This window comes from Rattus rattus, chromosome 6 (genome assembly GCF_011064425.1).
Source record: "Rattus rattus isolate New Zealand chromosome 6, Rrattus_CSIRO_v1, whole genome shotgun sequence".
Lineage (NCBI taxonomy): Eukaryota > Metazoa > Chordata > Mammalia > Rodentia > Muridae > Rattus > Rattus rattus.
Window position 1 is genome coordinate 140,445,502 of NC_046159.1, and position 16,007 is coordinate 140,461,508.

The 16,007-nt window shown below is 37.9% G+C and overlaps 1 protein-coding gene across 2 annotated transcripts in view; it reads right to left on the reverse strand.

Annotated features, from left to right (window-relative positions):
- Positions 1-16,007, reverse strand: part of Rundc3b (RUN domain containing 3B) — a 129,326-nt gene that overhangs the window by 71,374 nt on the left and 41,945 nt on the right. For both annotated transcript variants that reach the window (XM_032907030.1, XM_032907029.1), the window contains exon 3: positions 9,018-9,151. In XM_032907030.1, coding sequence (XP_032762921.1) covers positions 9,018-9,151 — 134 coding nt within the window. The remainder of the gene's footprint in view (positions 1-9,017; positions 9,152-16,007) is intronic.

Here is a 16,007-nt window from a genome sequence, read left to right on the forward strand (position 1 = left end):
ATATTCTACTCATACCCCAAGAGGAAGTTTTTACATTGACAGTAAATTATGATCAATCATAAACCCAAGTCATGAGTTACTGAATTTGGAGCTTCTTCCCCCAAATGTAAAACATGCTACCAAAGATTTAAAAGTAGAAAACAAGAAGAGGAGGCCAGGGACTGAGGATGGAGCTCAGTGATACAGCACTGACTTAGGATAATCCAGGTTCTGGTTTTACCACCCCCACCCCCACCCCCACCCCCCCCCCCCCCCCCCCCACTCTCCCACCCCCCACCCCAGATGGGCGTATTTCAACTCAGATGTCAGCATATTTCAGCACAGAATCACAGACAAGCAACTCTGATGTGTGAATCATTAAACAGTACTAGAAAGTATCAACACCTTTTAGTAGTAGACCTTAGCTAGTCTTTCTGAATAATCCAAAATAGTCCCTATAATTCCCCCAGAGAGAGAGAGAGAGAGAGAGAGAGAGAGAGAGAGAGAGAGTGTGTGTGTGTGTGTTGTGTGTGTGTGTGTGTGTGTGTGTGTGTGTGTGTGTGTGTGTGTGTTTGCACTTGCTTATGTGGAGGTCAGAAGTCAATATTTTTTTTTTTGAGACAAGGCCTCTCTTTCAACCTGGAGTTCTTTGGTTACTTTGGTTACACTGACCGGACAGCAAGCCCCTCGGATCCACCTGTCTCTTATCTCGCTTCCCACACCTCTGACCTGGAGTCATAGACTAGAGTTTTATGTGGGTGCTGGAGATTTGAATTCAGGTCACCAAGCCTGTGAAGAAAGCAGTTCACTTCACTGGCTACCTCCCCAGCCCTTTTTAAAGCCTGTATGGACTGAAATAATGCAAGGAATAATATCTGTGGGAAGAATATAAAATTACATTTACTTTCATTTCTACCTAGTTCTTCCCAATTCACCAGCAAAATTCATGCAACTGAGTAACACAGAAAACCAAAGCATTGGATGGAATGGCAGTGGGAATAAAGGTGCCTAATCAATACACTGGGCTTGAACAAAAGCAAGGAAATGTCCACAGATCCAACTGTTTCAGGCAGGAACAGCAATGCTGCAGGGGAGAAAATGAACAGGGATGCAGCTGCCAGCCAATCTTCCCACTGTGCTGGCTTCAGGCTTGCTCTGCACTCAGCCCACTGGGTCCTTTGGAGTAAGCCTGGAGGAACCCACAGGAGGTGGAGCTGTTGGAAGCAGAGGAAGAAGAAACGCAAGCTGCCAGCTGCCCCCCAGTCCCAGAAATCTCACTACAAATTGAATTTGACACATCAACTAGAAGTGGTTTGCAGCTACTAGTGGGTTGTAAAATCACAAGGTTACACTGTCACAGGCACAGAAGCAAAGGAAGCCATTTTCCACAAAAAGCTAGGCACAGGAGACTGTGTGCTGAGGCTAGATAAGAGATCTGGGGAAAGTCCTGCTTCCGGATTTTTAATTCCAATCCACACAGAGCTGGGCTGCACTTAGTTTCCTGTCCTTGCATGTGTGGAACTCTGTCGTGGTAACAAATTGTGCTAATTTATTTTCTTTCAATAAAAGAACTTTTACTAGGATAGAAAAACAAACAAGACTTAAGAAGATTGTTGGTCACCACAATATAGAAAACCTGAAGCAGTGTTAAGGAATTTATACTTTATAACTTGGCGATGGTGAATCACTGAGATTTAAAAAAGAGTCATGAACATTGACAATAGTTTTAAGAACATAATTATTATGCTCTAGACTCTATTCAAAAACTTTCGTGTATATTAAAATAGCTCTCATGAAAATTTTTTGAGTTAGGAGTACAATATTATCCCTACTTGACTATAAGATGAAATAAAACAATATGCCATTAGTATAGGAAAAATAATTTCATCATCAAACAAACCGATCTATAAATTCTTCTTTCTTGTCCCAAAATGAGATATCATCACTTAAGAGAGAAAAAAGATATCACACAGTGTACTGGCTGGTTTTGTGTGTCAACTGGACACAGGCTGAAGTTATCACAGAGAAAGGAGCCTCAGTTGAGGAAATGCCTCCATGAGACCAAACTGTAAGGCATTTTCTCAACTAGTGATCAGTGGGAGAGAACCCAGCCCACTGTAGCTGGGCTGGTGGTCCTGGGTTCTATAAGAAAGCAAGTTGAGCAAGCCAGGGGAAGCAAGCCAGTTAAGACACATCCCTCCATGGCCTCTGCATCAGCTTCTGCTTCCTGACCTGCTTGAGTCCCAGTCCTGACTTCCTTTGGTGATAAACAGCAATGTGAAAGTGCTTTTCTCCCCAACTTGCTTCTTGGTCATGATGTTTTATGCAGGAATAGAAACCCTGACTAAGACACACAGTAAATATATATGTCTCATTACATCTGACAAAAGACTGTTACATATGGACTACAAAACAGTCTTTAAATTTTCTACAAATCCCCAACAAATTAAAAATGGATGTACTAGTAGGAGTATGTTTTAGTTATAATTCAGCTTAATTATTAGGATATTCAGATGTTATTTGTTTCAGATTGGGTGAGTGTTGTTTTTCAAAGAATTTTCCCACTTCCATCATTTTTGCAACTTTATCAGTGTGAAGTTAATAATACCTTAACAGAATATTTACTGTCTACAGCATTGGTTCTCAGCCTTCCTAATGCTTCAACCCTTTAATACACTATAACAGTTTCTCATGTTATGGTGACTCCCAACCTTAAAATCATTTCACTGCTACTTTATGTATGTAATTTTGCTACAGTCAGGAATCATAATGTAACTATGGGATAGGAAGGGGTTGAGAACCTGTGAGCTACAGATTATATAGGTGTTGTCTTCAAGTTACTACTTAATAGTGGCTTGTTACATGAATTCTTTGACAACTAATTTCTATCACTTATTGTTATTCAAACATACAGAAAAGCTTGCATAAGTGTATTTCTTTAAAGCAAGTTTTTTATATGTTACATTTCATTGTCATTTTTCAAATATACTTCAATTTTGATTATGATTTCCTCTTTCACTTAAGAGATATGTAGAGGCCATTCAAAATGTCCCCCCATTAAAGGATCTTGTTGTTCTGTCATTGAGTCTAGCTTACTTCCACTGTGGACCTTACATGATCCTTTGGAAGTCACTGAGATCAATTATGATTCAGCAAACAGTCAGTGTTTGTATAAGTCTAGCTCTTTTTTTCTTTTTTTTTCTTTTATTGGATTTTTTATTTACATTTCAAATGTTATTCCCTTTCCCAGTTTCCTGGTCATAAGCCTCCAACCCATCTCCCTCCCCTTCTTCTATAAAGTTATTCCCCTCCCCATCCATCCCCCACTTCCCGCCATGACATCCCCTATACAACCCCTTGGCAGAACAAAGGGCCTCTCCTCCCATTGGTGTCCAAGAAGGCCATCCTCTGCTACATATGCAGTTGGAGCCCAGGGTCAGTCCATGTTTAGTCTTTGGGTAGTGTTTAGTCCCTGGGAGCTCTGGTTGGTTGGCAGTGTTGCTGTTTTGTAAATGTCCAGTTTCCAAAACCTCCTCTTTGCTCCTAATTTTAACCCACTGTAATTACTTAAGAGTTTATTGTATTTACCATCTATAGTTCTGTTTCTTTTGTAGGTTTTCTTGCTATAGTCAATTTTTCTTTTTGGGGATTATGAGATTTGAGACAGTTTTTCCACGTACCCCAAACTGGCCTTGAACTTGGGACCCTCTTTCTTCAGCTTCCTGAGTGCTGAGATTACAGGCATGTACCACCACACCTACCTTGATGTTCTTTCTTGATACGCTTGATTTGACTGAATAACGGATATTGTTAACAATAACTCACAGCACTAGGATGCTTCCTCTCTCCACGGCTGTTTCTTTCTTCTTGGAGACATGTTGAAGAGCACCACTTTAGGACTTTTATTTTTGTTGATCTTTCTGAACTGTCTTTATCCTCAGTATGAAAACGTTCTGGCCTCAAATGAAAGTCTGGAGTGTTTATAGAACATCCTACCTAGTTTTTCCAGAACTTTAACCTGTTATTTCTAAAGAATAAAATGAAAACATTTAGTCTGCTCTTTTATCTGTTGCTTAATCCTAACTCGCAGACTAAGTGCTCCCCCTTCCCCAGAATTCATTCCATTCCCTCATATCCCCCTCCACCCATCCCCTCCTCACTTCTGACATACAGGGCTGATGAGTAAAAATGGCATTCTGTGGCTCTACATCTCTTTTTCCTTGTAGCTGCAAGGTAGGACTGTGGATCCACCTAGTACATGTCCACTGGGGTGAAGATCAGGCCAGGCTAGATAATATGGTATGAAGCTTGCTCACCCCCAAATCCATTACCAACCTCCAGAAGGGGTCTGTAACGCTCATAGTGGCTATCTCTCCCAACATAGCACCTCGTGGGATAGGAAGGAAAGCCTCTTTCGCTTTAGGCCCCATCATCCTGTCTACAGTCTATGCTCTGTCTCTGCCAGTACTTTGTGATTTCATGACTGCATGATGGCCCCTGTGGTCACGAAGCTCTCTCTTTATATAAGGCACATTCTTAAGAGCAATTCGTATTGAAGTGCATGTTCGTTGTCTTCTGGGCTATTTTCTGCATTCTGAGGACCAGCCAGTTGCATACTTACTATTCCAGTCTTTATTAAATGGGTTTATAATACTTGTTTTAGTCATGGTTCCTATTTTATATTTGAAAACTAGAAAGTTAATTTTCCATTTTTAGGTTTTCAAATACTTTGTTACCAAGCTAAACGTTTATAAATCCATCCATCCATGTGACTTCTCTTGACCAATTTCTTAAATAAAACTAATCAATAGAAAGAGATTAGAGGTGGAGATCTCCTGGTCTTCAGTCCTGCCACCATGAACATGTCACTGAGCCAGGACCCATATAAATGATCTATCAACTAATCCTTCATAGTGACTTCGAAACTATAACACTTTGTTTTCCTTCTCCATGATTCTATATGATTATATATTTCTGCCTTAAAATTTGTTTTATTTACTGGAATTTGGGGATTTCATCATCCAGTTAAAAAAAAAAAGCTAGTCCAGATTCAGGAAGCATTTCAAGTACAAAATTACTGGCTTCTAAGAATGACTTAATCTGTGCAATAAATTTTGAAAATTTGTGAATATTTTCATTCAACTGTTATGAGAGACTTATTTATACTAAACATTATCTCTCTGGGTGCAGCCATTACACACAGCATTCTGCTGTGATGGAGAAAGAAAGGCAATAAGCTCTACATGTACACAACTAGGCAGGGAAATACATTTTATTATGGAAATTTGTATTAGTTTTCTATTGCTATGCAGTATATTGTAATTTTAGAGGCTTAAGAATATGCTGAGTCAGCACCTTTACTATTTAGAAATCTGGATGGGCAACAGCAGGATCTTTCTCTTCAGGGTCACACAAAATGCAGACAGTCAAGTTATGCTCTCGAAGGTTGGCAACTGGTGCACCCCTCCTGGTTATAGGCAGTGTTCACTTTTAGCTTGCAGAGGCTATAAGCATTTCCATGTTCTGGTTCTCAGTTTTATTCCAGACATTGGGGGAACCTCATCTCTCACAAGAGTTACATTTCTGAGATTTTTATTTACCACCAGATGGGCAAATCCTGTTTTTGTAAAATCCCTGGTTAAAGGCCAATTGCCTTTGCTATTTATTACCTTTTCAAAGCTATTCATTTTGGCTTCAAGCTAAAACTATGAAGAATGTGAAGAAGTAATGCTCTATTTCAAGAGTTGTCTAACATTGATATTTAATATTTAGAAGACTACTGAATATATTCCTTAACAAATTAAAAGAAGGGCCTTGGCAATGCCAATGTTATGATTTCCTCTACCGAATGAAAACCTGAGACTCATGGAGAATTCTTTTCCCTCACATACATGCATTTAGCTGACTGATTGAATCCCACGAGGTTTTTCAACTAGGATATCATCGTGAGACTTGGAGGAAAGTAACTCTGGAAAACTGATGTGTTCGGAAGGTTTTGGTTATCTTCATAGATCTTGTTTATGAAAATGACTGACTCTGAAATACATTCTTCTCATAGCAAAGTGAGAAGCCCAGGACCTAAATGCAGGTCCTTCTCGTGATACTATAGCTTCCAGTTCTGAGTTTCCGAGGGTTTTCCCTGTGCTAATGTCATGCCTCTGCATTTCAATCTGTTTCTTGTGCGTTTTCTTAGGTTTGTTTGGTACTCTTCCAAACTGCTCATTTTGTTTTGTCTTATTTTATTTTATTATTATTCCTTAGATGCCTGTTTGTTTTTTAACTGCAGAGAGAAAGGGCGTAGATCCAGATGGGAGGGGATGAAGTGAGGAACTGGGAGAACTAGGGGTGGGAAAAACTATAATCAGAATATGAGAAAATCCATTTACAATGAAAATGAGGGTGTGTAGAAAGCAGGCGTTAGTATTTTAGTAAAGCTATCAGATTGCAATCCCACGCAGGCAGCAAAAACACCCAACGAAGATGAAAAAAAAATGTGTGCCACAATTTTTTGCTTGTATAGATTTGTTTCTTCAAAAAAATACAACTAATCTTTTAACCTAAAGAAATGAGATATCATTCCCAAGTCATAAGGAAAGCAAGGAAACAAAGCTGATATAAACTCAACCAAGGCATAGTCTCAGTTTTAAAATTGTAAAATAATGAACTAAGTCATGACTAGATCTTCAAATTATAAATCTTTATCTTTCTACTTATGGCAGCCCAATAAAACATAAAATACTTTCTAAATTAAGGCTAACATACCTTATGTCTGCATCTTAGGTCATTTAAAAAGGCTTTTTATCTTTTTTTTTTTTTTTTTTTCAAATTTAAAAATTATGGAGGTCCCTAAGAGAGCTTTTAAGTAGACTATACCTATTAATATTTACTGTACCTAACATGCTAACTCAGGAAATGGGGAAAATTCGATGGCTCAATGGGTAAGAGCACTTGTCCTGCAAGCATGAATCTAAACCACATAAAACCCATCATGCTTGCATAAGCCTGTAATGCTAGCATTCCGGGGGGCGGGGGGTAGAGTCAGTCAGGTCAGAGATTCTCTAGCTTGTCAACCACCCAGCTTAGCCAAACAATAACCTTCCAGTTTAGGCAATATGGTAAAGAATGATAAAAGAAGGCACACAATGGGCACGCAAATGGGCAGATCTGTACATTTGAATGCAGCATGCGCCACACACTGACAGACAGACAGACAGACAGACACACACACACATACCCCTTCATCACATGATAATTTTAAAAAGTTAGATGTAATATGGATAGGTAACTAAAACAATGAACTTTTAATATATTATTGCATTAAATTCATAGGCTTAACTTAAACTTTGAATTAATCATATATTCATGCCTGTTTTTGTAAGCCTATGAATTAGACATTTAGAAAATATAAGTTAGGCAGATCTATCAAATACTAAATTCTACAAATCAGTTTTAAAATGTATTTCCTGATTATATTGAAGCTATCAGAACAGCTATTATGAAGCTTAACGCAGTGAATGTAAGTTTTCCAAAAGTTTAACTTTTGCTTAAAAGCTTGACCAGTAGCAAGAAATATTGTCAGTTGTTTCACCATGCATATTCTTCAGAAAGAAAGGCTATTTCTTGCAAGAAAGTGTTTGCCAAATGTCTAAATCTGAAAAAGAAATATATATATTTGTGTGTGTGTGTGTGTGTGTGTGTGTGTGTTCATGTGCACCTGTGTGTGAGTGTCTGTGGAAGCCAAAGGACAATCACACATGTTATTCCTTAAGAGCTGTTTACATTGATTTTTGAGACAAGGTTTCTCACAGGGCTGACCAGTCAACCCCAAGGATGTATTTGCCTCAGCCTCTGCAGAGCAGAGAATCCAGGCATATACTGCTATGCTTGGCTTTAGGTAGATTCTGAGAACCAAGCTCAGGTCCACAGGCTTATGTGGTAAGCCCTTAATGAAGACACACCCCCCTCCCCCCTGTCTCTCTCCTCTCTCTCTCTCTCTCTCTCTCTCCTCTCTCTCTCTCTCTCTCTGTCTGTGTGTTCTTTCTCTCTCTCTCTCTCTCTCTCTCCAGCTCCCAAATTACATCTGTAACTTTCTTTGCAATAAAAATAGTAGCACATAAAAAGTGCCTAGGTCACCTCCCTCCCGATACAGACAATTATACAAGTGTCTTTCTGAAGTAACCATAGCACTCCAGTATGCTACAGAAGTGTTTTCTGATATAACTTACTATACAATCCAGGCTGGCTGACTCACAAGTCTCCCAAGCTGGCCTCAAAGCCTCTGTCCTCCCTCTTGCCCCAGCCTCCCTAGCATGAGCCCAGTCATTTTGCACATTTTCATACCTGATTGCCTAGTCAATACCTAGTCAGAGATTAAATTGACTAGATGAAAATGCCTTTAGCAGACATTCTAAGCAAACTGCCTTTTCAAAAGGAACTACACTATAGGAAAGTACTCAGTAGCTACCTGTGTCACTTGATGCCACTGCCTTCATTTGTACCGGTCGAGTCACTGTTGTTTGTGCATGAGCAGTGTAAATGTTAGCACAGTGAAAGACAGGAACACAGTGTTGGTTTGGAGGTTACAGACCCTCAAAGAAAGACCCTCAAAAACCCCCAAGATTCCTGGACTTCGTGCTGTGGACCAGGCTGGCCTTGAAGTCAGAGATTCAGCTGCCTCTGCCCTTGAGTACGGGATTACACATGTGAACTATCATGCCCAGCTTGAACAGGATACATTTTAAAGTGCTTCTTAAGAGCAAGATTGTAGTGAGTAGGTTCATATCTTTCTGCTATTCAAGATGTAACAGTGAGCATTCACCAAACAGTATTAGAAAATAAGTACATAAAATGAAATAAAAATAAAGGACAAAAAAACCTCTAAGGGATGTCAACAACTTGGGTAATATGCAAATTCCACCACCACCATCACCAACAACAGTACCATGACAAAACTTGTTTTAAATAGAGTTCAAATAATTTCAGTTCAGGTAAACCAGTTTCTAATTAGATTAGACATACTTCCTATTATCAAGTCTTACCTTAGCTCTGGAGGAACTGACATTTTCCATATTTTCAATACTACAGATACAGTTTTGTGAAACTTTCCGGCAAGCCACTCTGATGTAGTCCCAGAAGCTACGAGGACTTTCATAGCCAAACCAGGTTACTTGACCTTCAGGAGATAAATTGTAGTACAGGATAAGTAAAACTAGTCTAGAAAATTCAAAACAGTAAATTTGTTCTGAACAACAAATGGTAATGCAGTGTACTAGTAAGGAAAGGGCAACGATCAAGATATTGAAAATTCCTACATTTAGTCCCATTCTAAATTTACTGGTGTTACTTTAAAATATCAACATTGACAACGTTGTCATACAGTCGTTCTGTAATTCTAAATTGTAGTTATGCGCATGAAATGAAAAGAAACTGCACACTAAAAATATCTTATTGTCTAAGGTTTTTCACTAGAGCACAGGAAGCGTTCCCCGCACTTCCTGGACACCCGGTAGCACTGTTGTTGATGTTGGAATTTACACACTAACTTTACAGACTTGACATCCCTTAGAGGTTTTTGTCTTTTATCTTCATCTCATTGTACATATTTATTTTCTAATTATGTTTGTTGAATGATCACTGTTGCATCTTGAGTAGCAGGAAAATATGAACCTACTCACTACAATCTTCCTTTTAAGATACACTTTAAAATATATCCTGTTCAAGCTGGACACTCATTTATGTGTCACTAGCTGGATTCTAAAGCCTTTTCTACTGAAAATGGAAAATACATTAAAACAAATCTTTCATTCCCCTCTATAAGGTTGTATTTTAAATCTTGAGACAGTTGGCGGTTGACCCTATAAGCAGATAAAATCAATTTCCATTCACTGCATATTTCCTTCCCAACCTCTACCTACAGAACCCTCCTCTGTCATTCATCTGCTGTCATTTAGTCACTAGCCTGTGAAAACCCAGGTATATATCTTTATGCTAGTCTTACTTCCTTCATTTATTTGCTCATTTTCATTTATCTATGTCCGCTTATGTTTTCTCTTTTATTGAAATTTTTTTTCTCATATAATATATCCTGATTAGGATTTTCCCTCGCTCTACTCTTGGTTCCTCTCCAACTTCCCTCCCACCGGGATCCACCCCTTTCTGTCTGTCATTAGAAAACAAACAAGTTTCTAAGGATTAATAGCAAAATAAAAATAATAAAACCAAAACTAACATATTGAAATAGGACTAAACAAACAAATGGAAGGAGAGGAGCTCAATAGACGGGACAAGAAACAGAACCCACTCATTCACGTACTTAGGAATTTCATAAAAACACTAAACCGGAAGCTGTAAAATATACCCAGAGGACCTTGTGCACACCCATGCAGGCCCTGTGCATGGTGCCCCAGTCTCTGTGAGCTCATATGTGCTGACTGTGCTGTTTTAATGGAACTTGTTTCTTAATGTCCTCCTTCCCCTCTGGCTCATACACGCTTTCTACCTTCTTTCCTACACGGTTCCCTGAGCCTTGAGTGACAAGATTGATGGGATACATCCCATTTAGGGCTGAGTATTCCAAAGTTCTCTCACTCTCTGCACAATGTCTGGCTGTGGTCTCTGTTCTTGTTCCTATCAGCTGAAGGAGGAAGCCTCTCCAATGATGGCTGAGCACGTACTGATCTATCTAGCCTCAGCTTTTACATTTGGATAATTACATGTCTGTGAATAAAAAGGCATTTCTCTTGGTGTATCTTATGTCACTATTAATAATTATATGTACTGCTCTGAGTAGCAGATACATAGGAGTCTCGCATACTCAATGTTTTTAAATGTATGTTCATTTTAAACTTTTAGTTGAAATATAATTACGTTACTTCTCCACTTTGCTTTTTCCCTCCAACTCCTTCTATACCTCCATTCCTCAAATTGAGAGCTTCCTTTTCTTTTATTATGTTACACTCACAAACATATATGCATAATATAAATACAACTCCTTGAATCTGTTTAGTATTGTTTGTGTGCATATGATTAAATTTACTTAGCATTTTTCAGTGGTATATGAGAAGAAGCCTCATACTTCGGCTGTCTGGGAAGATTAATCTTACCCAGGAAAGTTGTTTAATCTTCCTATCAAACCATTAGCTTTCACTTTTTAAATACACGCCTCTTTATTTGAATCTAGGTATTTGTCTGAGCTTTCCCCTTCCATAGCGATGATTCTCTCTAGATGTTTTGTTATAAATTTCTATTTGAAGTTCAATGTCTAAGATATATGAATAACTCTCAACCATGGCTACCAAATTGGTCAGTTTAAAAAATAAACTCCTTTCTGGCTAGAAAATCCACACAGTTTCTTGGACTTTATCTTCAAATAGTATTATATAGCACTTACAATATTAGAAATAATAATTCAACTGTTCACTGAGAGTTCTAATAATTATAGCAGCATAGTATGTACAACTAATAAAGCCAGGATCAAAGAAAGGAAACTTTTTGCTGTTTGTGGTGATGGTGGTGTTTTGACACAGGGTTTCTCTGTATAATAGCTCTATCTGTCCTGGGCTTGCTTTGTAGACCAGGGTGGTCCTGAACTCACAAGATCTTGATTTTTAAACTAAGTGTAAGATACTTGTATCCTCTTTACTTAGAGAAACAAAACTGAAAGTTTTGCACAACTCATGCTATGTATCAGGAAAGATTGTTAGCTGATATAGTCCTCCCAGTAAGTCAATTCCATGTTCCCATGAAGCTCAGTGACAGAAGATATCACCAGCATAATGGAGATGAGCCTTCACCTGAGACCTTAGGAAATTCTTTTCTAAAAGCTTTGTTAGAAACTACTGTACATAGGTACTTTTACAAAGTACCATTAAGTTCATAATTCTACACTGAATAGTCCAAATAAAAAAGTGCATATAATCTTGAAAAAACAAACACTAATTTTATCTGGTACATAAAACTAACCCAACTAAGATGAATGTAAGCTGTCTGTCCTCTAGCAAGAAAACTAAGCTGGTTGAATGTGGCCGTCTGCTGTGGAGGCTGGGGCAACTGTTCCCTCTTACTTTTATCTTCACTCTTTCCAATCACCAGTAACTTACAGTCTCTAAAATGAGCAGGAGCCTAGATGAATTTGCTCACTTTTAATCTCAAGATTTGTAGAACTGATTAAGAAAATTTATGTTCGAACAATCTGGCTCAAAAATTTTTAACCTTAAAATATACATTTTTCGGTTAAACATTTCTTCAAATTATAAACAAGTATGTTTTGAAAGAACAGTATTCTATTTCTGCCTCAACATGTTGCAGTTTATATGTTTTCTTCCTGAGCATTGGAAACAGTATTCCAGTACCACCACATTCATCAGTTTAACAGCACTGACTGAACTCCTACTCCACGGAACAGATTTTATTTGCTATAGCTTCCAATTTTTTAAAACATTTTTCCTCCCAGATGAACTTTTTTAAAGCAATCTTCCAGTTTTTGAGATTATAATGCGGTTACATTATTTTCCCTGTCCCTTTCCTCCCTCCAAACCTTGCCACATGGCCACCTTCACTGCTGTCTTTCAAATTAACCTGTTCAGCCCATATAGTATTTAAGCAGACACTTTGGAAAGTATTATAAATTTTGGCCAAATTGTTTAAAAAGTTCTAGTATAGTTCTACAGGAAAACTCCAAGGCCAAATTTCTTAAATCATACTCAAAACAAAAGACATTTCCTTCTCTTATGAGCAAACACTGAAAACCCCCCATAGGACACTGTCTGACATCATTCCAAACAGTTAGATCCTTTATTAAAGCACACAACAAGCACACAATAATGTTTCGTGAAAAATCAAAGGAAGGCTTATGAGTGGTGCCACATCTATCTTACCTCAGATTATAACAGCTTAACAAATATTAAAATCGGAAACATTTGAGAGAATCTACTACATCAAACTACAGCTATACAATGTTCCAACGTTAAAAGACAAATAAAGAATAGAAAGCTCGCTCTCAAAATCATGTCAATTAGTAATGTTTAAGCCATTCTTATATTACCTCTAGCCTGAAAAAAAAAACCATTACATTGCTTATTATTTGCAGAACCAAAACGTTACTAAGGTAATAACAATTTTCATGAGTATATTTAATGGTATACTAAAGGAAATTAACCTATAACATAACTAGACTTATGCCAAAAGCTTAATCAATCTATCATATAAAGTGATGAACTTCCTGAATCTATTTAAGATTCGGTTTATGACACTGTTAGTACACTAGATATTATTCTCGCACTGTTACTATTTTCATTTCACTACAAGAAGTCATGGGAAAAGGGTTGATTTAAAATATATATTTACTTGAAGATATTAAGTGTTTTAATCATAATTAACCACCTTATTCTAGCCAGAGTAAAAGTGACCAGAAGCATACAGACCAAACAAGAATTGATTGGATTCCATGTTATCCATAGACAAGTTTTAACAATGTTTTGACTTTAAGAATGGAAAAAAGAGGGGTTCAGAGACTGCCACAACAAAGCATTTATTTTTCTTTTAGCCTCATGGGTCTGACCAATGGAGGAGAATCAGTTAGTTTGTTTTCCTGTTGGTTTTGAATTCTCACTGATAGCCCCAGAAAGAAGGGGTAGGGAGAACCTAAGGAAACTCACTGTATCTGGGACTTTCTCACATAATATTAAAATCTTTAGTATACCTGTTCTTCTCCTATAAATAATGAAAAAAAAGTATTGCCACAGTCTTTGTGTGTGTGTGTGTGTGTGTGTGTGTGTGTGTGTGTGTGTGTGTGTGCGTGCATATATCATGTGTGTGTGAAAGACGTTCCATTAGAGCCATCCATTACCTTTGACTCTTATTATCATTCTGTTTTCTCTTCTGCATGGATCCCTACACCTTGAGAGGAGGGGTAGATGAAGACATCTCAATTAGAACTGGTCATTCCAAAGCCTCTCACTCTCACCATATTGTCCAATTGTGGTTCTCTGTGTTAACTCCCAGCTACTGAAAATAGAAGCTTCTCTGATGAGGGTTAAACAAGGGTCTGTGGATAGAACTGTATTGTATTAGGAATCATTTTACTGACAAATTCCTTTGGCAAAGTAACGGGTTCCTTTTATTGCCATAGCCTATCTAGTCTCAGGTTTCTTGACCACATTAGCAGTAACAGTCCATCTCGTGGAGTAAGCCTTAAATCCATTCAGAGAGATGGGTTACTTCCATAATGTCCGTGCCACTATTGCACCGGTATACTCTGTAAGCAGTGTCCTGTTAAAGGACATATGGATTATATGCAGCTTCTATGGATGACTACATTTCTCCTCTCATAGTATGCAGAGTACCTTGGAGCACTATGAACATTAGCAGGAGTGAGGCTTCCAGCTGAGACACAGCTGGACTTCTCTGTGCTTGATTACACAAATAGGTAATAGCAGTAGGATCTTAACACTGCTGTGAGGGCAACTGGTAGCTTGGCAATAGCCGAGGCTTCCTTGTTGACATTAAGATGTCTAGTTGAGGACACTATCTCCCCTATTACATGCTGACTTCATTTAGATGAATTTCATACATGTACATATTTTAGGAAGCTACTACAGGGGTAGGTGTCTACTTTTTCAAATAACCTTTAGTGTTAGTAATCCCTCCCCATATCCCTCCTTTACCATGCTCTCCCCCTCTTCCTCTGTTTTAATCTTACAATTATAGTGCCCCCCTTCTCTCCATAAGACTATGTTCTATTTTCCCCTTCCTTCCCTAGGTCCCTTACTAATTACATGGTTTGTGGTTATTCAGATTCTTGTACATATATGGGAAGCTTAAAAGTTAACGTCACCATATAAGATGAAACATACAATATCTGTCTTTTGGGTTTGTGTCAGCTCAATCAGCATAATTTTTTCTAGATCCATCCATTTACCTGAGAATATTATACTTTTCCTAATAGCTGTATAATATCCCATTGTGTAAACATACCCCATTTTTATTACCTATTCATTAGTTGATGAATATATAGTCTATTTCTAATTTTTGGCTATTATAAATAGTACAGCAATGATCATAGAGTAATAGATATCTTGGTAAAAAGGATAGAGTCCATTAGGTATATTCTAAGAAGTGGTAATTTGATCTTGAGGTAAATCAATCCCCACCTTTCTGAGGTAGCATCACACTGATTTCATAATGGCTGTGTAAGCTTGCATTCTCACCAACAATGACTGTTTCCCATCCTCTACACCTTCTCTAGCTTATACTCTCATTTGTTTTACTGATCACCACAACTCTGACTGAAATAAGATGAAATCCAAGTCGTTTTAGTTTGCATTTCCATGATTACTAAGGATGTTGAATATTTCTTTAACTGTTTCTCAAATCACTTGTTTTGGGTAAAATCTGTTTTCTTGGTGTTCAAGTTTTCTAATTCTTCACATATGTCAAATACTAAATACACACACACACACACACACACACACACACACACACACACACACACATATATATATATATATATATATCATTGGTAATGGCCTTTTCATATCTTGTAGGTTGTTACTTTGTTTATGATGGTGTTCTTTGACATATAAAAGCTTTTCAGCTTTACGAAGTCCTATTTATTGATTGTTCATTTTAGTGCCTATGCTATGTGTCCTGTTCAAGAAGTCCTTTCCTGCGTCAATGAGTTCAAGCTCAATCTTCACTTTCCCTATTAGATCCAGAATATCTGGTCTTATGTTGATCCATCTGGAGTCTTGCTCATCATGAAAAAAGTATAGATAGTTTTGCATCCTTCCACATGCAACCATCCACTTTGACCAGCACAATTTGTTGACGTTGGTGACTTTTCTCAAGTGTGTATTTTTTGGCTTATCAAAAAAATCAAGTGTCTATAGGTTATGTAGACTCCCATCTTGAGCTTCATTTTCATTGGTCAATATGTCTGTTTTTATGCCATGGCATGCTACTTTATGACTATAGCTCTGTAGTGCAACCTGAAATCAGAGAAACTGTTACATCTCCTGGTGTCTTCTTCA